Source organism: Lycium barbarum, chromosome 4 (assembly GCF_019175385.1).
Source record: "Lycium barbarum isolate Lr01 chromosome 4, ASM1917538v2, whole genome shotgun sequence".
Lineage (NCBI taxonomy): Eukaryota > Viridiplantae > Streptophyta > Magnoliopsida > Solanales > Solanaceae > Lycium > Lycium barbarum.
The window spans coordinates 48,059,064-48,087,030 of NC_083340.1; the positions used below are offsets into that span (position 1 = coordinate 48,059,064).

Below are 27,967 nucleotides of genomic sequence, written 5' to 3' on the forward strand. Positions count from 1 at the left end.
AACACTTGAACACTTAAACATTGTCCATTCAAACACTTATAAACAATCAAATTCAACCTCAAAGTACTTAAAATTAAAACTACATTCAAACACTTAAACATCATAAACATCATTCAAACACTTAAACATTATAAACTTAAAAGTGCTTCTAATTCGAACTAAAAATCCCCATATTACAAACTGATAAAGCATGAGTGCATGACAAAAAAGACGAACTAAAACAAAGAAAATTTCTTCTTTTTTTAGCTTTTAGATGACTTCTAATACATGGTTAATCAAAGAAGCTCGGAATGCACAAATTAAGGCTAAATTTTCACCACCATATTAGTTCTCCAAAGGGAACTCTATTTCCTTTGAAGCCATTGCTGCGCTACTTCAATTATTTGTGAAACCCTTTTAATTCTTTCATTTTCTTCAACAGATTAATCTAGCTAGGTACTATATAATCACTTGGAGGTTGAGTTTCTGTCTCGTTGACTGGCAAGGATGGCATCAATGGCATCTTTTACTTGAGAAATATTTGAAGCTTTTCCACCCTGTGTCGGCCAAAATTCATCTGTTGCCAACACCTGTAACCATACTCACAAGAGTTTAACTTTTGTACATTGACTCATTGTAAAATTCTTTTACACTATAAAATAAATTGAAAGGTAATCATAAGTAAATATTCTTATCTGGTGAAATAAGTAATCTTAAAAATAAAATAAGTAATTTTCTAAAAAAAGTTAAATTACATTGATAGTATAAAATTTCATTACACTAAGTTAGATCGTAATAAAAGTAGAGGTAGTAGAAGCTAAGATTGGAGCTTAACTCAAGAGAATAAAAATCAAACAGAAGCACAAAAATGCTAACAAGGTTTATAAATATTCACCTTCACTTGCAATTGAAGAAACTTGACGTAACTGATTGCTTTCTCTAACATGGTGACCAAATCAACCTGCATTAATATACATGAACCAAGGATTAAGAATTTTCCTTAATATGAACATACAAAATTGTAGGAGTAATAAAGAAGTAAAGGATTTAACCATGTACCTTGGAACCATTGGGAACAAGTTCTTGTAGTATCTTAAGTCACTCACTGATCCGCTCTCTTCCTGTTTAAGCTTACAAGATATGCAAAAGATGAAACAACAATAGCAAAAGATGCAAAAGCGAAGTGCCCACTTCATTGAGGTGAAGCGCAATTTTTTTTTTTAAAAAGAGCAAAATAAATAGAGAATATATATATAAGCAAAAGTTCAAATTCAAAACTAAAGTAGATATCCATAGACTAAAAGTTCAAATAAAAAACTAAAGTGGATATCACAAAATCCTCCAGACCATAGGACAAACAAAATCAAAGCTACTAATAGTTCGACATCTAGTTCTTATTCTTCTACAAGATTGTCAAAATCTTGTACTCCCACATCATCATCATATTGCTCATCATCTTCTTCAATTTCATTATCATCTTCTTCAACTTCATCAACTAGGAAATGACTTGCCGCTTCACCGCTTCATTCTCAGAAGCGTCCGCTTAATTGGGTAGCCTCCGCTCCACTTACCTGAAGTGACAAAGCTTCGCTTCACCGCTTTAAGCGAAGCGTAGCGGTGAAGCGCCAGCTTTCCTGAACACTGGCACAGTGTATGCTGAGAAGAGTCGAAATGGGCAAAATCCTTCATACATTTTCAATAGGTTCCAAAGAATTGAATTTCTGAAGTCCAGGTCATGCATTTATAGTATTCTTTTTCATCATCTCAACGCCAAAATCTCTTTCAATTTGATAGGAATGAGAGAATGTCAACCTTATCAAATATAAGTACGTTTAATTATGCTATTGACTACTAGTATATGCTAACATGGCTCAGCTGATAAGAAGATGATATTTGGAAGTTGATTCAGGAACATGCTCAATTACTCTAAAGGGGGAAATAATCCTCCTAACACGAATAACTCACTTCCTAACCAACAACCAAACGACCCTTTAAAGCACAAAAATTTGAGGCTCAGATACTACATTTTTGCTCGGACAAAGAGATGGCAACCACGCCATGGCTGCAAAATCACCAGTCGCATGCCAAAGAGAGCCTCAGATGCAGGCCATCCTGGGATTTGCCAAGCCAAGATACGGGTCGGACTGCCCTCAATGCCCTTGTTAGCCCAGACAGTAAAACATTATCTTCATCACAACCTCTTTTGCTCAATTACTCCAAAAGGAGGAAACAGAAACACACACTGAGATATACAGCTGAAGCCGGAGGCGGACCCAGAATTTTGAGTTCGGGGTGCTCTATTAACTATTTATATCTGTTTCCTTTATATTTTCTATACAGTTATACACTCCGTAACTGAATTTAATGGGTGCCGGAGCACCCAAAAATTCTACATAGGTCCGCCCCTGGCTGAAGCTGTAGATTGAAGAAAATGCATGCATATTTTTCATGAACAAAGGGCTGTTGGTTTAGTTGCTAAAAAGAAAATCATTGGCACAACAGAGAGGGGCAACCGCCCTTAACAGAACATCCCTTTTCTGTCTCTGGCCAGAATTTTTTTTAAAGAAAATTCTTGGCCCTTGCCTAAAAATTTCCCAACTTTCTTCAAACAAAAACATCTTTTTTTTTATGACAAAACAAAAAACATTTTCTTCATACCAAACACACCCTTTTAGCATAATAACACAATACAATAGGTAACAACCATTCAAACAAGAGCTACAAGACTAAAATTAAAGCTCAGATCTGTTTATAAAACAAGAAAATAAAGACATCGCCATGGCTGCAAACCTCGGGTTCAGATCCGGGTTGCCCCGCCAAGATACGGGTCTCGTTAATTTCTCTTGCCAAGCATTAATTGTAACCTCAGGATTCTCTCAAGCTCTTCTTTGTGAGATGAACTTAGCATGGTAGAGAGAGGAGAGAGAGAGAAGAGAGTGAAAGAGAAAGGGGGGAAATGAAAAGAAAATTAAAGAGACTAGAGTCTAAATCTTTTGAAATTTTCGACCACATGTGGTCGAAAATAATTAAGTCAGATTTGACCGACTTTGACTTAATTATTTCGACCACATGTAGTCGAAATTAGATTTTTATTTTTATTTTTTAATTAATTTTTATATATATATATAATTTAATTCTGTATAAAATGTTTTTTTCTCATTTATTATTTGTATAAAAATTAATTTCGACCACACGTGGTCGAAATGTATTTTTCCTATTAAAAAATCGACCCAGTATGGTCGAAATTCTATAAAAAATTAAATAAAAATTAAATTCTTCAAATTTCGACCATCCGTGGTCGATTTTTTTTCGACCAAATGTGTGGTCGAAAATGACCATTTTTTTAGTAGTGTTATGTTTTGTACAGTTATATAAAAAATGCGGAAAGTAAATACAAACAGTGATTCGATGAAGTCTCCGGGTTCCTTCCGAGTGTCGTCTTCGGGATGTATCTTCGGGTACCTGTATAAACACTTAGTAAAAGTGTTAGTAAGAGAATAAATAACTATTGAATGAATTAAAGAAATAATGAATAAACTTAAAATAAAAAACCCGTCTTTTGTACATCGGAGGCCTTGGAAATCGACGGAAATTTCTTCATCGGGCAAAAGTGTAGTATTTGTAATAAATTGCAAGATGAAAGAAAAAGTATTAGTTAAATTTTTTTGAAAAAGTTAAAAAGTAAGGTATGTGACATAAAGTCTTTAAAAAGTGATTTGATAAAGATTCTTTGAAAAAGTAATGTGACCAAAGTCCTTGAAAAAGTAGTTTGACAAAAAGTTATTGAAAAGATGATTTGACATAAAGTTTTTTGAAAAAGTGATTTGACAAAAGAATGATGAAACTTGATTTGCCCCTAGAATTAGTGTAGTGTATGTAATGTAACAAATGTATAGGTGAATGATGTATGTAAAGAGAACATAAGAATACACATGAAAATATAGGTAAATATAAATATGATGTATAGCCAATGTAGAGTAAATGTAAATAGCAAAATATATAGAAAACAAAATAGGCATGTAGTGTGATGGTATTGACAAAAGTGTAAAGAAAATACTGGACAATGTATACATGTATTGAAAATAAATAAAGTTGTAGAGACAATATAGCAAAAGATAATGCATAAAAAATGTAGAGACAATAAGTGCATTCCTTTTAATGAAAAGTTTCTCTCTTCTTTTCTTAGTAGTTAAGTAATGTAAATATGTACATGTATATGTATATAACGTATTTGTATAAAAAATATATAAAAGAATAGATAGATGTAAGATAATATAAAGGAAAAGTGTGGAGAGGGTAAGAAAAATGTATGTAAAATGTAAAGAAAAATGTATAGAGAATACAAAAATATAAAAACAATATATGAAGAAATTTAAAGACACAATGTATATAAATAAATGTAAAAATAATATAGATAAATAAATATAAAGGCAATGTATATATAAAAAATATATAAAGACAATGCAAGTAAATAAATGTAAAGACAATATATATGAATAAGTAAGCAATGTATGAATGAAATATAAAGACAATTTAAAAAAAATATAAAAAGAGGAAGAAAGTGCTAGCTTTGCTAGTCTTCCTATAGAAAGAAAATCTAGAGAAGAAAAATGTGTGTGAGGTAGTGTGCAAGTGATGAGAAAAATGAGAGGGGAAGTCCTCCTTTATATAAGCAAAGGTAAATCACTTTTTATCCAAACCCATGTGCCAAAACCATGGGCTTCACAAAATCATGACTTCTCAAAACCATGTGCTAAATCTTATCTGTGTTTAAAATTAGTTCCTCCGACTTCCATGTAATAATAGACTGTAACTAAAAATAATAAAGTATAAAAATATATTTAAGATAATTTCGTGAATAAAGTAAAAAATGTGATTTGAATTAAGGAGACTTGCTAATTAATGAAGTAAAACTGTATTAGCATGTTGTTTATATACAAACGACTGTAACAAAATAATTATTTAAAATGAAAATAAATTGATAAAAATTCCTATTATTTAAAAATAAGGATAATCATCAATAAATTATATTAAAGTTAAAAATGTATAAAAACAGTATATTGTGCTATTTAATGACTAGGAAGCCTAAAGAAGTTAATTTTTAAATACAGAGGGCCAAAATTGGGTGTCAACACTTAATAACATGGTCGATCCCATTCTGTATCCATCATTTCTCTTTTAGCTGTTGACATAGTTGAGTGACATTAATCAAGTGTTACTGGCTTATCTATTAGGTTGATATAAACACCAGAATGTGTAAGTTTTTACCATCTTTGACTTCATAAGTTTATTTGTTATATATTGCATAGAAGTAAAATTACAATTCATTTAATGTGCTCAAATAAATATAGATCGCGCATCGCGCGGATACGTATACTAGTTGTATTTAAACTGCGAATATGAACTCTACAATTGTTCCTTAATTGTACTTGATCTCTTTTACGTATCTTTCCTATTTGAACTACGCTTAATATCTTATTTTTCTAGTGCTATACTGTTCATATGTTACAAAAAGTTAGGTTATTGGATACAGTTGAAGCTAACTAATTAAGAACTTCTTTTGTTAGGTTGACCAAGGGTTGCTATATTTTGGAAACTGGTAACCTCCTGCTGTATTAACGCATATTGACTATCGTTAATATTTCTTTTCTAATCGAAAAAAGAAGTACGACAGGCTTTACCTGACCCTTATGCCTTCTTCTTCTCCTCACCCAACTTAAGAAGTTAAGGACCTTGACAGATTGAACCATATGGAATAAAAAATATATTTTAAATACATAGGGTATACACGCAACGTCCGTATCCAGAAATTATTCTCTAAAATATATGCAAACAAATCGTGATAGCGTCCTTTTGAGATCATAAACCTCTTTGAACTTTACGCAAAATCAAACTAATGATCTTAATATTCATGATATTTGCTCTATTATTTCCTTAATATACATGATTTAATAGAGATTGTGAGTTGAGAGTTGAAACTTACACAAATGGTACTCATACATACGATCATATATGAGCATCCTTATTAGTCCATATACGACTCACAAAGTTGCTTTTTTCTTCAAATTTATGCATGCTAGACATAACTTACTCTTGAAAATAACTATTGGGTTGGGTCCACCCATGAGGGGGTGTTAATATGCGCGTTAGCTTTTGCTCCTCCAAAATTCTACCTATAACGTATAAATACACCATTATGGGGGTTGGAACAGAATGATTTATCAATATTAACATGACGGCTAAGGTTTACAAAGAGAAACTCTCAACATCTTCCTAGAGAGGATTTTTAGGCCATGAAAACAAGAGAATTCATCCGTTTTGTGAGGATTTTTGATGACCGGTGACACAAGTCGTGGTTGCTGTAAATCTGCCTCTGCTAAGGAGAAACCCGTAAATCTCCTAAACTAGTATTACGATTAAAATACTACATAAAAGGATTTCTTTCTTGCTATATATTTCTCTCCATTGTTATATAACTGGAGCTTAGTTTCAAGCCAATTGCCTTTCACATCTCACATCCTAGTCTTAGCTTCAATTGTTTGTTTTTTGCTACAAAAGTTTGTAGGTTAGAGAGAGAAACATATAGTTCATTAAGACCCATAACTAAAGAGTAGGATTGGGCATAAATACTGAAAACCGAAAAACCAGACCGAATTGAATTAATTCGGTTTTCGGTTTTTCGGTTCGGTTTCGGTTTACGTTTTTAGAAACTTCGGTATTCGGTTTTTAGAGTTCGGTTCTTCGGTGTTTCGGTTTAAACCGAAATTTAATATATATATATATATATATATATATATATATATATATATATATATATATATATATATATATATATATATATATATATATATATATATTCATGGCACACACACCCCTATTGGGTGTTATTTCATGAAATTTAATACATTACCCAAAGAAATTAAAATAGACCAGACCCAGTAAGTTTAAGCAAAAAAAAAAAAAACCCAATTGTAACAAGCCCTCTTTTACTTTTGTATCCCTAAGTTTAATGTCTCCCAGTGCTGAACATCCCTCCTATTTCTAATGTGGGGATTGGTGCAAAATTTTCAATCTTGAGAAAATCAAATATCCTTAACAAAATAAGGTGACTAGGATGTGTCTTTAGGATTAATGTATGTCCTTTATGTGTTTTCTTAATTATTCTTACTGTATGTATATAACACCTAGTAATCCTATATCATGGTTATGGTTTTCTGTTCTTATATATCCTGTTTGTTTGATTTTGATTTCAATTTATCAGGTTTATGTTTTATTGCCTTTGAGAATATGAATTGGTGTAAATGGAATCGCTTCTAATACTATATAAAAAAAAAACGAATTGAAAAAACCGAGGCCGAACCGAACTGAACTTTAAAAAACTGAAACCGAAAGAATCGAACCGAACTAGTTTGGTTTGATGTTCACTGTCCACCTTCAAGAAATCGAAATCGAAATAGCCGAACCGAAGTTTGAAAAAACCTAACCGAAGAACCGAACGCCTACCCCTACTAAAGAGTGTCTCCGCCATTGAAGCCGTCTTTTTTGGTTACATTGGAAAATTGACTAAACGAAGTTCTTTAATTCTTTTAAAAGCCGCATGACTTATTTTTGCCAGTAGAAGAAACTCTATTTTCTTTAACACATTGTCCCAAATTATCAAAATCTCCTCGTGTTTGTGGCTTTCATTCGCCAAAAAATCCGCACCTTGATTCGTCATCGAAGCCATCAGCCAAACGCTAAACTAAGTGCAAAATGGCGGATAATCGACTTACTTACACAATCTTATAAAGCTGAAAAATTGTATCTCTCGTCAATAAAGTGCAAAAAAGCCAGAAATCCTCTCAATTAGTACTTGAGCTTGTAGATAAGGAAATACAACGAAGCAAGATCTAGGGAGCAGTCTAATAATACATTTTAATCATCTGAACCACACAAGAAATTATTAACAATTTTGTTGAACTTCTCCCCATGCTCCAGTTGGGGAACGTGAGAGGCATTCTTAATGACTTCCAATCTAGCCTTCTCTCCCAGAAGCCTGCATTAATTTATGAATCAAAGATGGTCATAAAATACGACACCCCTTACCTTTGTCTATGTGAAAACACCACGTCTAACCCCTGTTTGGATGGTGGTTTCCCGTGGTTCATTAATGTATGGTTTTCTATGAAATCATGTTTATTTCCATTGTTCTTAAAATTATGTGGTATGGATTCTTAATGACTTCCAATCTAGCCTTCTCTCCCAGAAGCCTGCATTAATTTATGAATCAAAGATGGTCATAAAATACGACACCCCTTACCTTTGTCTATGTGAAAACACCACGTCTAACCCCCTGTTTGGATGGTGGTTTCCCGTGGTTCATTAATGTATGGTTTTCTATGAAATCATGTTTGTTTCCATTGTTCTTAAAATTATGTGGTATGGTGTTGTAAACCCGTGGTTCATTCCATGGTTATAGAATCATGAAAAGTCCTAATTTTTGTAACCACGGATTTGGTGGTTTTTCCGTGGTTACATATTTCATTTCTCCATTATACCCCACCCTACCACTGACCCCCACCCCACCCTTGCCCCACCCTCCACCATTCATCCCACCCCATCCCTGCCCCACCCTCCACCATCCATCTCACGCTACCCCCACCCTACCACTCACCCCACCCTCGCCCTACCACCCACTCCCACCCCCAACTACCCCACTCCTCTGCCACCCACCCCAACCACCACCCAGTACCCCTCACCACCGCCCAACTCCACCCCACAACAACTCACCCCCACCCTACCACCCACTACGCCCACCCTTATCCTACAACCACCCACCCCTCCACCACCCCCACCCACTACCCCTCACCACCACCCAACCCCACCCTCACCCTCATACCACAACCACCCACCTCACACCATCCACCACTCCACCACCCCCACCCACTACCTACTTATTTTTTAAAGTTCCTATTTTATTCTTTACCTGAGTTTTATTAATATATATAAACTAATTTTTAATTAAGAGTTAAGGGTATTTTAGTAAACTTACAAGTTATTATACAGTACCATACAGTCAAACCAAACAATACAAATGTTATTAAACCACAACAAACAATACAGTCTATCCAAACATGGTGTTCATTAATACAGTACAATACAATACCATACCATACCATACTGTACATTAATGAACCACGGGAAACAACCATCCAAACAGAGGGTAAGGACATCAAAGCAAGGCTTCAGTGCAATTTTTTTGGTAAAAACTCATGTTTGCCGCCGAGGGTCAGGTAAAACTTATTTGACGAGAAATCAAATGCCTCAGTCCCAAACAAATTTGAATCCTCTATTGGATCTTTTAGACAAGAAAACCACGCAAAGAAATCTACTTGTTTAGAGGCCTTGAAGTCGAAATGTGTTTATTACATTGGATAGATTAATATGCATTTTGCAAATATGCTTCAACACTTGAAAAGATAGATAATTTCTGCAATTTTTTTCGTGCACACCACTTTAGCAAAATAATGGAGTGCAACAATCCGATTAAATTGTTGAAATTGGTCAAAATTACTGATATATGTTTTGTTTTGATTCTCAATGCCTACTTGGTTTTTAAATGGTATTCATAGTTTCTATAGACAGGTAAAACCGAGGACATGGATATCCTCGGTTTCCCGACATTCAAGTTATGGTCGGTCAAGATTAGACCGACCTTATCAGACCCGATATCAAAGTTCGACTTGGAACGAGGCGTTAAAGCGAGATGAAAAGGCAGTTAGGCACCACAACTAGAAGACCGAAATATCCGCCATCAACCGGATATTTCGGCACCGATTATGTTAAACAGTTGTCAACAGATTCTGTTTCCCTTTTTAGAATTGTACTAGGGTTAGGACTCTTCTACTATATAAAGAGGAGGCCCCCATTTATTTTAAGGCGGTTTTTCCCTATCAAGAGAGGCATATCGTGTACCAAGCAGACAATATAATCGTCAAACTTCCATTCATCTTTTCTGAATTTCTCATTATTACTCACTGTTCAATATCGGGTCATAGGGGATTGACCTCGGTTCTTAGTACCCGAGGCCGGTCAGCGCTCATCGCAGTCAGATCTATATATTTCATTTAATTTCTCTGTTTGTCGTATAATCTAACGTCGTGTTGAATTAAACCACATATCCTTAGCGCCGCGTACAAATTCAATTGTTATCTATTTTACGAGTAAACAGTTTGGCGTCCACTGTGAGGCCTAGGATAATAGTGGTGATTTAGTACGAATTCTAATAACACTCGATATTTTTACACTTGTTCTTTGAAGTTTAATTTCAGGTTTACCCGACATGTCAGACTCTCATTCTGTCAACTTTCACGCTAAATCAAACCACCACGAGGGAAACGACAATGGGGTACCTAATAACAACGTACCCCCAGTCGATCCTAACCAGATCAGATCATCAATAGGCGACGTGCCCGTCGGTGGGGATAACGTAGCCACGCTGCAACAGCTCCGGAACCAGTTAGACATGGCTATGGCACAGTTGCAAGCCCAGCAGGAGGTTATATCACAACTGCAAACTCAAAATCGAGCACCCGACGCTGCTCCATCCGAGCAGACCGAGGAAACTGAAGAAAGGCACATTGCTGGAAATAACGGGAATAATCTCAGACAAAATGTTAAGCTGATAAGAATGCTCGAAGAACTGACAAAACGAGTAGAATCCGGGGAAAAGAAGATAGAAGCGAATGACAAGAAGGTGGAAAACTATAACTGCAAGGGTCGACCAAATTCCTGGGGCACCCCCGGTGTTGAAGGGATTGGATTCAAAAAAATTCGTCCAAATGCCTTTTCCGCCAAGTGCTGCGCCGAAGCCGATCCCGAAGAGGTTTCGCATGCCCAATATCCCAAAATATAATAGGACTACCGATCCAAAGGAGCATGTGACTGCATATACATGTGCTATTAAAAGCAATGATCTCGCCGAGGACGAGAGGGAGTCGGTGCTGCTTAAGAAATTTGGGGAAACCCTGTCGAAAGGAGCAATGATATGGTATCACAACTTTCCTGAACATTCAATTGACTCATTTTCCATGCTTGTGGATGCTTCTGTCAAAGCTCATGCTGGAGCCATTAAGGTCGAAACCCGAAAATCAGATTTGTTCATCGTTAAGCAGCGAGATGATGAAACCCTCTGTGAGTTTGTGGCCCGGTTTCAAATGGAGCGTATGGACTTACCTCAGGTCACTGATTACTGGGCCATTCAGTCTTTTACTCAGGCACTCAACTCAAGAAGCTCGATTACATCTATGGAGCTAAAGCAAAATCTAGTAGAATACCCGGCAATCGCTTGGGCTGATGTACACAACAAGTATCAATCGAAGATCAGGGTCGAAGATGATAAGATTTTGAGAGCCTCCTCGGTATCATGGCGCCCTAGCAAAGGGAATGATCAATCAAAGAGAACAACAGATCGAGAGTCGAGACCGTCATATGACAGGTATCGACCTTATCCACCTGATCGAAGGGGTAACGAGCGCCACGACAAACCGAGCAAGAATGATAGGAGGGGCGATCGAGGCCCAAATAATCATGGACTGATGAATAGAAATGCTACCGACAGATCCTCGGGGAATAAAGAGGTCCCAAGATTGTCTGAATATAATTTCTGCGTCGATGTAGTGACCATAGCAGCGACCGTTATCCTCAACCGGGAAACAAGACACCCAAGGCCGATCCAGTCTGATCCTGAAAAATGGGATAAGAGCCTGATCTGTAAATACCATCACACCCACGGTCATCGAACCGAAGATTGCCGACAGTTAAGGGAGGAAGTAGCTCGTCTATTTAATTTAGGTCACCTTCGAGAGTTCTTAAGTGAACGAGCCAGAACCCACTTCAAAAACATGGACGCCTACAAGCAAGATAGGCCGGAAGAGCCTCAGCAAGTGATCCACATGATCATGGGAGGAACGGACATACCCCAGGGGCTGGTAATGAAACGCACCAAAGTTTCCATAACGAGAGAAAAGCGAATTCGAAATTACGACACCGACGGTCCTATCTCGTTCAATGACGAGGATATGGAAGGCATCGTTTAGCCTCACAACGATGCACTGGTAATATCTGTCCTTGTCAATAAATTTAGAATTAAACGTGTGCTGATTGATCCAGGTAGCTCGGCTAATATCATCCGATGAAAAGTCATCGAGCAGCTGGGACTACTAGAGCAGATCGTGCCAACAGTTCGAGTCCTCAACGGGTTCAACATGGCCTGCGAAACAACGAAGGGTGAGATCACCTTACCGATCAACACGGCCGGAACCACGCAGCTGACCAAATTTTATGTGATAGAGGGAGATATGGGATACAATGCATTGTTGGGAAGACCATGGACTCACCTCATGAAAGCGGTCCCCTCAACTCTGCATCAGGCGTTAAAGTTCCCGACTGCAGAAGGGATCAAAACCATTCATGGCGAGCAACAGGCAGCAAAAGAGATGGTCGCGGTCGAAGAAGCTATTACGACGACAAAGATACCGGTATTGAACAAAGGGGAAAGTGCCAAATAGCAATCACAGATTCCGATCCCGGGGTCCTCGGAAGATCGGGATAGGAACACACCAGATGAAGAACTAGATTTCGGAGTTCCGAGGTCCTTTGTGGTGCCCGATGATTTAGATGCCACCAAATCCACAGTCGAAGAACTCGAGCAAGTTATACTGTTCGTTCATCTGCTGGGACAGGAAGGTATACCTGGGCACGGGGTTAACCCCTGAGCTCAGGATTTTTTTTTTTATTGAATTTCTTAAAAATAACTTCGATTGCTTTGCCTGGTCCCATTTAGACATGATAGGTATCCCACCGGAAGTGACAGCACACAAGTCTAGACCCGAGTTTCCCTCCAGTAAAGCAAAAGCGAAGGCCGCAACCCGAGGTCAAGCATGCGTTCATCAAAGATGAGGTATCGAAACTCCTTAAAATAGGGTCCATTCGGGAGGTTAAATACACGAATTGGCTAGCTAATATTGTTGTGGTGCCTAAAAAGGGAAATAAATTTAGAATGTGCATAGACTATAAAGATTTAAATAAGGCTTCCCGAAGGATTCATTTCCTTTGCCCAGCATCGATCGTATGATTGACGCTACGGCTGGTCACGACATACTGAGTTTACTCGATGCCTACTCCGGGTACAATCAAATACAGATGGACCCGGGGGATCGAGAAAAAACCTCTTTCGTGACTAGGTTTGGCTCATATTGCTATAACGTAATGCCTTTCGGTTTGAAAAATGCTGGTGCTACCTATTAGCGGCTAATTAACCTCACGTTCGAACACCAAATAGGAAAATCAATGAAAGTTTATATAGATGACATGGTTGTTAAGTCCTTGCGAGCAGAGGACCATTTAAAGTATTTGCAGAAAACTTTCTGCATATTAAGAAAGTACAACATGAAGCTGAACCCGGAAAAGTGTGCCTTCGGCGTCGGTTCGTGTAAATTTCTCGGATTCATGGTATCGAATCGGGGGATTGAGATCAACCCGGACAAGATAAAGGCAATCGAAGATATCACCGTAGTAAACAACATCAAAGGGGTGCAAAGGCTGACCGGACGCATAGTCGCCCTGAGTCGGTTCATTTCCAGATCCTTGGATAAAAGCCATCGGTTCTTCTCATTGCTAAAGAAAAAGACCGACTTCGCCTGGACCCCCGAGCGCCAGAAGGCCTTAGCGGAGCTCAAGAAGTACTTATCGAGCCCACCTTTGCTACGCACACCAAAGGCAAATGAGCAGTTGTATCTATACTTGGCGGTGTCCGAGATAGCGGTAAGTGGTGTCCTGGTTCGAGAAGAAGAAGGTACGCAATACCTAGTTTACTATATAAGTAGGACCCTAGGTGATGCTGAAACCCGATACCCGCACCTAGAAAAACTTGCATTAGCTTTATTGAGTGCATCTAGAAAGTTAAAACCTTACTTTCAATGCTATCCTATATGTGTCGTAACATCATATCCATTGAGAAATATCATGCATAAACCCGAACTCTCGGGCCGGTTAGCAAAATGGGCTGTCGAAATTAGCGGGTACGATATTGAATACAGACCTCGAACTGTTATTAAATCCCAAATACTAGCGGACTTCGTGGCCGACTTCACGCCGGTCATGATCCCTGAAGTCGATAAAGAACTACTCCTCACTTTGAGAACTATTCCGGGAGTCTGAACCTTATACACGGACGACACTTCTAATATGAAAGGGTCCAGGTTGGGGATCGTTCTCAAACCACCAACTGGTGATATAATAAGACAATCTATTAGATCTGTTCATTTGACTAATAATGAAGCCGAATATGAGGTTATGATTGTAGGTTTAGAACTAGCAAAGAGTTTGGGAGCCGAAATCATTGAGGCCAAATGCGATTTCCTCCTGGTGGTCAACCAATTGAACGGTACATTCGAGGTCAAAGACGACCGAATGCGGAGATATGTAGAAACGCTACAGGTGGTCCTTCGTAGATTCAAGGAATGGACACTCGAACACGTGCCTCGAGACCAACATAACGAGGCCGATGCTTTGGCAAACCTGGGATCATTGGTAGAATTGGAAGAGTTTAATTCCGGCACTGTGGTACAGCTAATGAGTTCCATAATCGAGACCAGCCACGCTGAGATAAATTCAACCAGCTTCACTTGGGATTGGAGAAACCAATATGTAGACTATCTTCAAATAGGGAAGCTACCACCCGATGCCAAAGACTCGAGTGCCCTTCGAACCAAAGCAACCAGATTTTGTTTGGTCGACGGCCAGCTATACCGAAGGTCGTTCTACGGTCCTTTGGCAAGATGTTTGGGGCCGGGGGAAATTGGCTATGCTATGAGGGAAATTCACGACGGGACTTGTGGAAACTACTCGGGAGTCGACTCACTGGTCCGTAAGCTGATCAGGGCGGGTTACTACTGGAACGAGATGGAGAAAGATGCCAAAACCTTCATTTGAAAATGCAACGAATGTCAAAGGCACACCCCGTCGATACACCAACCGGGGGAAGAGCTTCATCCAGTTCTTTCTGCGTGGACATTCATGAAATGGGGAATGAACATAGTAGGGCCTTTGTCCTGGGCCCCAGGATAAGGCACATTTTATTTTACTTATGACTGATTATTTTTCTAAATGAGTTGAAGCACAGGCACTTGAAAGGGTCAGGGAAAAGGAAGTCATTGACTTCATTTATGACCATATAATCTACCGATTCGGGGTACCCGCGGAAATTGCATGTGACAACGGGAAGCAGTTCATAGGGAACAAAGTCAGCAAATTCTTCGAAGAATACAAGATCAAAAAGATCTTGTCCACCTCGGACCACCTGAGCGCGAATGACCAAGCTGAGTCAACAAACAAGATCATACTGCAGAACTTAAAGAAAAGGCTAATCGACTCTAAACACCGATGGAAGGAGATTTTACCCGAGGTTTTATGGGCCTACCGCACTACGGTGAGATCAAGTACCGGGAAACGCCATTCTCCCTGGTATATGGCACTGAGGCTCTAATACCCATCGAGGTCGGTGAACCAAGTTTAAGATTTCAACATACTACTAAAGACTCGAACCACAAAGCGATGTCTGCTAGTCTGAATCTCGTGGACGAAAAAAGAGAGGCTGCCTACGTCCGGTTAACAACTCAAAAGCTAAGGACGTAAAGATATTATAACCGAAGGGCTAACCTTAGGCATTTTCAAATTGGGGACTTAGTCTTGAGAAAGGTCACGCTTCACACCAAGAACCCCAACGAAGAAAAATTGGGCCTGAACTGGGAAGGGCTATACAGAGTCACCAGCATAAACGGGAAAGATTCCTATCAACTCGAGAATGGAAATGAAATACAACTTCCAAACAACTGGAACGTGGCATACCTAAAACGATACTATTGTTAAAGGTACGAAGTGACCTTTTGTTTTCTGTTCTCTTTGATTTAAACAAGCAGGCATACATCGAAGTGGACATCGGAAGCAGCGCAATAGAATCTGAGAAGCCATAGACTTAGGACTGAAAGCACGTGATGCACTTTTTTCCCTTCGATCGGTTTTGTCCTGAAGTGGGTTTTTCAACAAGATTTTTAATGAGGCAGCGCCGTACAACGTGCTACTAAAATATGGAAGACCGGTCAAGAACCGGGGACTGAAGACTGTCCATATCGGGTCAATAGCACCCGAGCTCTCATACTTCGAACTCAAGTACTAGGGGACTATCATATCCGGGGTTCATAGATACCTATGTAAAGCCAAGTCTTGAACGATAGGATTTGATGTAAGAAGACCAAACGATCTATTGAATCGTGTCCGATTAGCTTGTTCTTGCCACGACAATTATTATAAATTTATTTCCGGTTCCATCAAGAAAAACGAGGAAAATCTTCAAAATATTTAATATTGCATGTTTAAATGTCACCGAACCGGACCCCCCAAATATACGAAATGCATAAACTCGAAGACTACAGTCTGAATACGAAATGCGTTAGCCTAAAAGACTACGGTCTAAACAGTTAAAAACTATGGTTTAAAAATGACCACGTTGTGCGACTCAGAGACGTCAATGTTCGCAAACAAGGCCTTTCGCATATGCCACACACTCGAGAACGAGTCATTATCACTTTAAATATACATGCTAAGGCAATGGCGCATATCAGACAAACATTCAACCGGGCCAATAAATATTTAATTCTTAAATACAAAGTACAAGGCAATAAAAAAAAATGATGAATAAGCCGGGAAAAAATATTCTTATATATAAAGTCAAGGATTTACAAAGGCACAGATAAACGACCTTGAGTCCAAAAGACAAAAAGAAATACAAGGCCCCTAAGCCTAATCTTTTCCCGAGCTTACAACATCACCCTCAAGGTCGCTATCCGACCCCTCAGGATCATACACGGCCTTCGCTTCTGCTTCAAGCCCCCTAGCCTTCTCGATTAGATCGGACAAATCTATCGTGGTGGCCTGAATCTCTTCAAGAGTCTCCCTTTGGGATAAACACTGTATATATTCGGCCCGAGCATCGCTAGCCCTCTCGGCAGCGGTCACGTTGGATTCATACTGAGCCAACATACTATCATATCCCAAGATTTGGCCCAGGGCTTTGTTATATTTGGCCTGTAGATCGGCAATATCCCGGCCAAGGACATTGCGCTCCGATTCGGCCTAGTCAAGTCTTGACCAATGTTCGGCAGCTTGATCAGACATCATACTGAGTTGCTCCTTGAGAGCATCCTGCTCGGTGACAACACCAACTAACTTTTCTTTGAAAATATCGAGCTCAGGTTTGATCTCGTCCAGTTCTGCCTGAAGTTGGTCGATCTGGGTCACATAAGACCGGGCCTAAGAAGGAGTTACGTTAGCATCAACTGTTAACGGTTTATTATGAACCTCAAAAGCCCTTACTTTCTCTGCTAACTGGTCATGCTCCTGTTTTGCCTCGGCAGCCTCTTTTCGGGCCGCTGTCAGATCCGACTGAAGGACGGTGGGGTCGGGAAGGCTCGAGATATACTCTAGTTTCTGCCCGTAAAGATCCCTGAGCGGATCCGCATCCCGAGTTTTCTTCTCGAGCTCCGCCTTGAGACGGTCCACGCCCATCCTAAGTCGGTGGAAGCTTACGTGATGGAGCACAGAGGCCTAAGAAAAGAAGAAGAGCAATTGTTAGGATATGACAAGAAAGTAAAGTTAAGCGTAAAAACAAAGAGAACAAGATGTACTCGGTTCAAAGTATGTTGGGCCTCGTTGAAAAGGCAGGATTCGCTAACCTCTGCCATTTTTTTCCGATCCTCTTCGGTCACTAGAGGGTATAGGTAGCTGGCCACCCCGACCGGGCCCGACAACATGTTCATGTCGACCGGTACCTTAAACGAGACTAGCATTTTTTGGTTCGGGTCTACGCTAGGGGCCGGGAAATTTTTCTCCAATCTAGGGTTGAAATTGACACCAAAGTTACTGGCCACGGGGGTTGACAAGTGTTCAAATCCCGAACAGCCCGTGGCCGGGACATCACCTCTATCGGTCCGATAGCCAGATACCTCGTTTGGCCCCGCAGGGTCCTCGACCATCTTGCCTTTGGCTGTTGCACCGTCAGATGGTATATCCATTGTTCGGGGCGGCGAGTCCTGTATACAAGTAATGGTCTCAGCCAAAGCCATAACCTATATTGGAAGGACAGAACCTATGCCATATAAAGGCGAAATGTAAGGTACCTTCGAATCTGATACGAAAGGCGCTGCCCTCGATCCCGAGGCTGCAGCAGTATATCTCCCCGAATCTCACATAGATAGGGGCTCGGTAGCAGCATATTGGGGCACCCCGATCTTTAGCTCAACGGTTTCCACACCTGCCGGTCTCGGGATACCTTTGTTCGAGACCACCGGCTCCTAGTTTGAACTTCCCCCCCAAAGAGGGAATGGTTTCTGTCGAGATTTTTAGCTCTTGGTTGATATTTTCCCTAGAAGGTTGATGCCTAGGCTTCATCATACGAATGATCCTTAAGTAAGTCAATGACATCGGCATCTAGAATCTGGGCTCGGGCGTCATCTGTAGAGGGCTTTTTGATGGTAAGCCTTGATCTTTTGCTGACCTCGGAAGGGGCGCGAGGAGATTCGGCGGATCGCCTTCTCTTCTTCTCGACCTTACCTCCTTGGCCGGGAGCCTCGATGTTCGCCTCATCGGCCGAGGCCTTTTCATTATCCAGCCCCCAAATTTTGGTGGCCTTTGAAAGACCTACAAAAGGGAAAAGGGTGGAACAAACATATCAACCGTGGCATAACGCGACAGGACAACACCATGATAAAGAACTTACCATGATTATCGGCCTCCCATCTGGACCGGAATAGCGCACGCCAGTTGCGATCGGCGTAGGTGAGCTGAGAACAAATGTTCCTAATCCATTCCTCCACATTAGCAACCGCGCCAAGGGTTCGAGAGATTGCTACATGCACATGAACAAAATTAAGAATTGTTATAAATCAAATATCAGCGATACGACCGGGGTATTTGAAATGGAGATCACTTACGAGTTGGGTTCTATTTCTCGGGGAACGGCATCTTGTCGGTATGAATTAAATCCTTGTTCTTGACCCGGACAAACCTCCCCTGCCAACCTCGATCCCTATCTTCATCAAGGCTAGAAAAAAGAGCTTTCTTCGTTCGTTTTGTGAGCTTAATCATGCCTTCCCGAAACACTAGAGGACTATACAACCGGAGGAGGTGACCAACCGTGAAAAGTTCATCCACATTTGTTGCGAAATAACGGAGGAGAACCACGATCCTCCAAAACGAGAGATGGATCTGACCGAGGCATACCTCGTATTTCTTGCAAAAGTCCACAATCAACGGGTCAAGCGGACTGAACGTGAAGGAGTAAGTATAAACACTCAGATACCCCTCCACATAGGTCGTTATGGATTCCATTTGGTTGGGAATAACGACATCCATACCTTTCCAACCACAGTATTCTTTAACCTGCTCGAGTTTATTTGGGGGAATCGTGCATATATAATTCGATATATCAGCGCCCCGATCCCCCTGCTGGGAAGGTTTTTCGACCTTGAAATCCTTGGCAGTTATGTAATCGGATAGGACAAAATCCAACAATATCGGTTCCAATTTCGGAGCCGAGGATGTCTCGCCGGCCTTAGTTTTGGAAGACTTGGTCATTGTTCTAAGAATAACAAGGTTTGAAGGTTTCTATGGAGGTTTGAAGATTTGATAAAGAATTGAAGGTATGAATGTATGGGTATGAAGATTTGCGTATTCAAGTGCACGAGGGTAAAAATATTTTTTGGTGAAAATCTGAAAAGTGAAAAAGTGAAAGGAAAAAGTTTGCTTTTATAGAGTGAGGCCGAGACGGTTTGCATTCCGTAACCGTCTTCTCGCCCAACCAGGACTTGACATGTGGCCGATGTCAGAGCGACGCGACGGATGGGACTTTGATCCTATCCATCCATAGGAAGCGTACAGGAAAGGGAACCGGACCACCCCTCCAGGTTATCGAGGCATATATAAACGGTCCAGGCCACTGCTAGCTTTAGTTCCCGGATAAGTTACTTAAACTCTTTTTCGGATCAAAAGCCCGCAAGTGGACTTCGAAGCGGCTAAGATCGGGCATTGGCATTAACGCAACTATGATTGGATGAGGCTCCTATTGGACCACAAAGGATGCGGGTTCGAACTGACCAATGTCGAATACGAAGTAAAGAGTAGACAAACGTGGCGGTCGATAACAAGACGTTTCAATTTTTTATGAACAACAAAGCGAGATAACGACAGATTGGATATTTCAGAAGCATAAACAAGAATGTAAGTTCAAGCAAGAGAAGCAAGTCAAATACGCTCGGTAAAACCCAGCACGAAATCGATCAATAAAGTTCTATTCATTAACTCCATAAGGCAAAATCCCGATTTTATCGGGTACATCAGTTCAACAAAAAGGAAAAGAAAAAAAGACCTATTTTATGATCCTAGACTTAGAACAAAAATAACCTCCCAAGCCGGTACGGAGAGCAACGACATGTGACACCGACTAGACGACCCCGAGATTTTTCTTGGGAGCAGACGAACCAGCGATATTCGGCTCTGGCAGATATTCCTCATCGATAACTACGATCGGTATGGGTCCTTCACAAGGGATCTCCCGTCGAGTCTCCATGATATGGTGTGTCCTGACCCGAGAACCAATCCCCGAATGAATAACCGAGGTGCTCGCAGCGGCTCGGGGACGGGGTTTTCTCACTGACGCCGTTGTCTTTCTTCCCCGAACGGTATTCTCGGCGCCCTCTTCAACAATGGTTTTCTCTTTCAAAGATTTTCTTGTTGGAAGCCCTGAAAATCGAAGACGAAGTTAACATACGACACGAAAAATTAAAAATCGTATGAACAGGTTGGGAATTACCGTGGCTTCTGCCTTTCTACCCTTCGGGTGCCATACTCTGCTAGGAACGGCCCGAGTACGAGAAGCTCCTAAAAGTGAAACCACCCATTCAAAGATGGTAACGATGAGTTCAGGCTCGATCGGATTCGGAGCAGGGTTCCATATCTCAGGGAAATCGACGGATAATGGGCGGTGAGTTGAGCCGTACGTATCATCACGAACCGGTGGAGCCATCCCCTGTCGTAATCATCTTCGGGGTCTATAAGCCCTGGATTTTCTCGAGGAAGCCGGTGAATTATCCCACCTCGGATTACCCGAGGCACGTATATATGTAACAGGTGGTCAAGGGTGAAGGGAATCCCAGCTATATTAGCCAACACTTCGATGCAGTAAACGAGCCTCCAAATTTGTGGAGCGAGCTGGCCGATACACACACAATATCGGCGGCAGAAGTCCTCGATCACTCGAGGTACGGGGAGAGAAAACCCGATGGCAAAGGGATAGGTATAAGCCATCGAATAATCGACAACGTGATAATTCATCTTCATCCCATTTTCAACAGGACATACATCAACACCCGCATTGAAGTTTCAGTCCTCCCTGACCACGAAAATGTTAGCATCATCAATGCAGGACTCGAACTTTTCCACGGAGTTGAGGTGATACGACACTTTGCAGTCATTTGCGTATTTGAAACCCGACAGAAGAATATCCACTGCAAGAAATTCTAACTCCCCATCAGGGCCGGTGGCCCCCGTCGGCAACCAAGGCGGTGAGTGGGGAGGGGACGCAGAATAGCCTTCGCCTTGTATTAACAATGGAAGAGAAGCCATGGCCGTGGTTGACATACAAAGCCAAACAAGGGAAGATCACGCCCTAGCAAAGAAGGTTCAAAACTTGGAAAATGGTATAAACTTGGTATGGGCACAGAGAAGGATTTTCTTTCTTGGAAAAACAAGGTTTAGGTTTAGAGGATAAAAATGCATGACAAAAGAGAAGATACATGGGCTTTATATAGAGAAGAGTCCAAAAGGCTTTGTAGTGGATCAAGAACCCTGACAAGGGGAGGCTTCCCAAGAAATATTTGACGGCTGAAGTAATGATGAGCTGACATCGGGCAGAGTGCGGAAAGTTTGAAAGGATGTCTTGCCTTAGGCTGGTAGGGACAGCTTGTTTAGCTTCATCTGGATCCATTTCCTGTAGTCAATATTTTACCTCGGGAAATAGGAGACTACCTGTATACGGGTAAAACTGAGGATATGGATATCCTCGGTTTCTCGGCATTCAAGTTATGGTCGGTTAAGATTAGACCGACCTTTTCAGACCCGGTATCAAGGCTCGACTTGGAACGAAGCATTAAAGCGAGATGAAAAGGCGGTTAGGCACCACAACCAGAAGACCGAAATATCCGCCATCAACCGGATATTTCGGCATCGATTATGATAAACAGTTGTCAACAGATTCTGTTTCCCTTTTTAGAATTGTGCTAGGGTTAGGACTCCTCTACTATATAAAGAGGAGACCCCCATTTATTTTGAGGTAGTTTTTCCCTATCAAGAGAGGCATATCGTGTACCAAGCAGGCAATATAATCGTCAGACTTCCATTCATCTTTTTTGAATTTCTCATTATTACTCACTGTTCAATATCCAGTCATAGGGGACTGACCTCAGTTCTCAGTACCCGAGGCCGGTCAGTGCTTATCGCTGTCAGATCTATATATTTCATTTAATTTCTCTGTTTGTCGTATAATCTAACGTCATGTTGAATTAAACCACATATCTTTAGCGTCGCGTACAAATTCAATTGTTATCTATTTTAAGGGTAAACAATTTCCATTTGTTTTTGAAAATGGTCCTTGAAATTGTTGCCTATACAATTCTACATTTTTCCAAGTAGCATAACTAATCCTCGAGAGTGTTTTGGCAAACACAAAAAATAGCCTTCTTAGGGCATGTGCTAGGTAAAGGGGAGATCGGTGCAATACTTGGGACCATCTAAAACCAAAACGAAACTATAAAAACGAAAGGGTTATTAATTAAGAGCAAAACAAAAGTATACTTATAGTTCAAATGTGATTTAGGGATGGGAAGCGGGATGGGACATGACAATGTGATTTAGGGATGGGAAGCGGGATGGGGCGGGACAATGTGATTTAGGAATGGGAAATGGTAGTGGCAGTCCGAATTTTGCATAATCGGGTTCAATAAAGACGATCATGACCAGTATGTAGTATAAGCAATATCGGGTACAAAAAGCAGGATCTGGTCACTATCTTTTATTTTTTTAATCTTTTTTGTTTATAACACAATCTCAAAATGAAGTCATATTAAAGTCCGTACTTTATAATTTTAACACGTGGGAAATGGGATGGAACAGGACAGGAAGGGTGAAGCCATATCCCCCAAAAGCTTTTGACAGTCCGGTATAGGACTACCTCGGCTCAGCTCAAGTCTTTTTTTCCTCTCTTTTCTACCACATTTATTTAGCTATGAGCCGACGAGCTTAACATATTACTATCATTATTCTCTAAATTTTCATTTAGCCCACTCCTACCTTGCCTCACTCTTCATTTTCAAGAAAATTATCTTAACCCGCCTAACCCTGTTTATGATTCTCATTGCCCAATCCCATTGCCATCTCTGATGTGGTTACATTTAAAAGAGCTTTCAACACCACTATATAATAGTACTAGTGATAAATAAGCAGGGACGGCTCAACATAGTCTGGGGCCTAAAGTTAAACTAGAGGCCTCAAACTTATTTGACAAAATTTATGTAAACTTCTGCATGAAGTTATTTTTCTAAAATTTTGAGAAACAAACTTACTAATATTTTCTAATGAGTTCGTTTTAATATTTCATTGCCGTGACGATATGTTTAATCCATTCAATGTACCTTTGTCAGGACTTAGAAAGTGAACTCGTTATAAATAGGAAAAATAAATAGCTGCATATAGAGGAGGAAAAATCAAAATTGAAGGAAGAAGTAAATGCACAAAAAATTTATACTTTATGCGTTCATTTTAGTTGTCATGTTTTTTTTTAATCCCTCTAAAGAAAACATTAACTAAAACGATAATTTGATTAAAGTACTCTTATTTTGTTCACTGATTTCAATATAATACTATTCTTCTTTTCACCATTTTAATCTCTCTTCACATTTATTAGAGTAAGTGTAAAAGTGAAAACATAATAATTACTTGTATCTTTGATTTCTAAAATAATAAGTATTTTAGACCAATAAGTTTTAGTAACCTTGACAAGTAAATTGAACTGAAAGGAAGAGCAATTTGCTCACTTATTTGAACTTCAACCAAAATCAAGAAAAAATATGAACAAACTTTAAAACCTTTTATTAATATTAAATTATAAATATATAGATATATTCTAATGCATATCATATATAGTGATTGTAAATTTTGGGGCTCTCAAAACGTGGAGGCCTAAAGCCATGACTTTAGTTGCCTTGCCATCTAGTCGGCCCGTAAATAAGTCATAGATAAATGATACGTCATAGTTTATATATATTAATGCATTTACTATTTTGATACCACAGCCCGATGCATAGAAAGTCAAGATAAAATAATATGAAGTGGTTGAAGAGTTGGGAGAGAGAGTACATACTCTTTGAGTTCAGTTGCCTTGTCAAGTAGGAATATCTGATCATGCTCTCCCCACACAATTAATACTTCCTACGTACACCAATAAAGCTATCAACATTACATTATTTTCCAGAGAAGAAAAAAAAGGATAATTAATCACTTGGCATTTGCAAACAAAAAAAAAAAAAAAAAAGTAGCAAATTTTTGTTTAGAGATGAATTATTAGTAAGGGTTAAGTAATATACCTGTTGAAGTGGAGTAATATGATCTACTGTGTCATCTCTTCCAAGGCTCAAACCTTTTAACAGTTCCAGCTTCTCCTTCCTGTTTTCAACATATAATTTCTGCATCCAGTACTTTTAGTTGCAATTAACAATAATACAGTTTTGATTCCTTATTTAGAAGGAACGAAAGAGACTACATCCACCAAATTATGCAACATAATATGAATCTTTCTGAACATCAAACAAGAAAAAAAAAATACTATTGTTTTCAAAAACTCTTTTTCTCTTCGGGTGTGTTTGGTACGAAGGAAAATATATACTACTATTTTTCTGAAAAATAAGTAGGTTTCTTATTTATTTTCTGATATCCGGTAAATAAGCAGAAAGTATTGTCCCAAATACATTTATATATAGTCTAAGAAAAACACTATTGGTGTTGACATGAGGATGGTGGTGGGGGCTATATGGGGTTGTGGGTGGGTGTGTTGGAGGACGGACATTAGACAATTTGTGTGGAATGTCATTTATAGAATTTCTTTTCCCTACTTGCACTAGGGAAGACATTTTTCTCATTTTTGAAGAACTTGTTTTTCTAGAACAAATATTTTTTTAAAATTTTGATCAATTAAATATGAGAAAATTGAAAAACATTTTCTAGAAAATATATATTTTCCCTCGTACCAACTAAACACACCCGTCATCATCTTTTCTTTTTCATTATCCCGTGCTTTCCCGAGTTTTCCCTTTTTCATTAAGTATGAATTATCCTGCGGTATTCAATATTCGTTGATTGGATTAATTAGGATTTGTTCTAATTAAGTAGGATCCACAATATCATGAATTTCTCAATTTCCAGATCCGTGTATTCCAGAGAAGCAATGGTGCAGTTGCTAAAGTAAAAGTCAAATGTACCTTAGCATATTTTTGGATTCAATAATGCATGCATTTTGTTTGGTGAAGCATGTTTTTGGAAAATTTTGGATGACCATGTTGTTGTACCAATTAAGGTGAATTGATAGCTATGTTCGTTTCAATTAAATACTTGTCAAAGCGGTCCACAAAAGCTATAAAACAGCTATACCTACCAACCAAGAAATTTGTCTAAACTTGTTGACAGATCCAACTGCCCCTGCTTTATTATTATTAAAAATAAAATAAAATTTTGATGAGAGATCATTCGTTACGGTTCTTTTCATTCTAAATAATATCTTCAATTAACTACAAATTCTTTCCACTAGATTATTGATTCATCCATGAAAGGACATCATTCATTATTTTTTACTGAAAAATCTTTATGCAAGAACGGAAATAGTTGATGCATACTCCACTAAATAACGATCTTCCAATTATTTATTTCCCTAATATTAAACGCAAAACTGCTAAGCAAAAATTTAGGAAATCAAAACCAAAGTCTTGTATTAGTATTATTTTATTAGTATCTCAATTTCAATTTGTTTGTCTTCTGATTCGGCATAGAGTTTAAGAAAATAAATAATTTTTTTGAATCTTGTGATATTAAATTAAAGATGTGTATAACGTACTAAATATCATTTGAATCTTGTGGTTTAAATATGTTATGTAGAATGTTGGATATAAGGAGTTACATATTCAATATAAAATGTGACATTACTTTTTTGACAAGTTAAAAAGGAAAGTAAGATAAACGGGGAATATTATTGTGACCAAAAGAGAAACGAAATGGAAGTGAAAAGGAAAGGTATAAAGATAAACCAATATTAAGGTTACCAGAAACTTTGAACTAAAGCTTTACACAGAGAAGGAAAGATTAAACATAGCATTACTCACATGATCCCAAAAGATCTACCACCTTATCTTTTTCAAGTGTTAATTAAACAAAATACAATATAAATAATCTTTGAAATATCCGTGGTAAATAATTTCTCCATCCATAACTATTGCCTCCGTCCCAAATAAACAATCACTTTAGGTCAAAAAATTATCCCAAAATAATTGTCATTTTAGAAATTTCAAGATTATAATTGGCAATTATTCCAACTATACCTTTAATTGCAATAATATTTAAGAGGAGGAAATTAACTTTTATTACATAGGGATAACTTAGCAAACTATATCTATTGTTAATAAATGTGAAAAAAACCAAAGTGACAATTAAAATGGGACCGCCGGGAGTAATATTTTTATGCAAATACTTAGCACAAATATCAAATTTAATTTTTACGTCAAATTTTAATCCAGCAATTGGTTAAAAGTTAAAGAAGCTCGAAAAATCGTAAAAAACAAGAGATTTTGGATGGTCGTATAAAGAATTTTACTATTTTAATTTGTTATTCCCACTTGTCTTATCTTCTGAATTGCTAATCTTACACATTAATTATGGACAGTTGACACTTGACAGTGTACAAATTAGTTTACAAGTACAAGGGATAAGTAATAAACTTACGTTGATGAGATCATTGAACAAGAAATCCGGCAAATATGGTGGACGCCGATGAGCAGACAAACTAATCAACTTCCGCAACTGACTCGCCGTCGCCGGCAACAGTAAATCCTCAATCTTCTCTACGTTAGCTCTTTCCATTAACCCATCATTATCTTTTTTCTTTATATTAACCCCTGAACTTGCTATTATTACCTTTTCTACCTTCCCCGGGCACATCTTCCCCATATGATACGCTACAAATCCACCATAACTTGTCCCAATAACCGAACACTTTTCAACGCCAAGTTTCTCTAAAAGCTTTACCACGCAGGTTGCTTGAAAGACCTCGGACCTGTCGGAGTGGCGAAGTCAGAGTTGTTCAAGATTTAATATATACATATGTGTGTCTAAAAAGTAAGTTGTGACTTATATATTCAGTATAATTTTCTATCTATTTTCGGACGAAGGGTGTTCAACTGACCACCTTCCGTCTACACCACTGACCTGTCGGAAGATTTTGTCGTTGAACGACCAAAGAAGACAAGGTTAGGAATATATATGTCGAAGTCGTTAGAAAAGAATGTTATCTGTGGACGCCATTGCCAAACACCATGAGGACCAAAACCGTGGATTAAGATAAGTGATGGTTTTATTAATTGGTTGTTTGATGATTTTTTTGGACCCCAAAAATGGATGGTGGTTTCATCGTCGATTTGTATGGTTTGAGAAGTTAGACCGGCGTTGGTGAGGCAACGGCGAAGGAAACCGCCGTATAAGGAAACTGGACTTAGCCAAGAAAACATAATGTGGTTGTTATGTTAAGTTTTGAAACGTTACTGGAAGGGAAAGAATGCGGAGTGTTATGTTTTTTTATTAA

General features: G+C 39.0%; 1 protein-coding gene across 6 annotated transcripts; it reads right to left on the reverse strand.

The window, feature by feature from the left end:
• On the reverse strand, positions 1 to 27,967 carry LOC132635999 (uncharacterized). 6 transcript variants are annotated; one of them, XR_009580898.1, is made up of 8 exons: positions 27,595 to 27,967; positions 27,112 to 27,442; positions 24,711 to 24,809; positions 24,488 to 24,555; positions 2,770 to 3,441; positions 1,039 to 1,100; positions 875 to 940; positions 1 to 569 (listed from the first exon to the last, which is right to left on the reverse strand). XR_009580898.1 is itself a non-coding variant. In XM_060352627.1 (5 exons), exons 1-5 carry the CDS (start codon positions 27,891 to 27,893, stop codon positions 7,894 to 7,896), a joined length of 918 nt encoding a protein of 305 aa, XP_060208610.1. In that variant the 5' UTR covers positions 27,894 to 27,962; the 3' UTR covers positions 7,738 to 7,893. The 6 variants fall into 6 exon arrangements, 2 of the variants coding, with proteins under 2 accessions (XP_060208610.1, XP_060208611.1); XR_009580897.1 differs by having other exon boundaries at positions 1,039 to 1,109; XR_009580896.1 differs by having other exon boundaries at positions 1,039 to 1,635.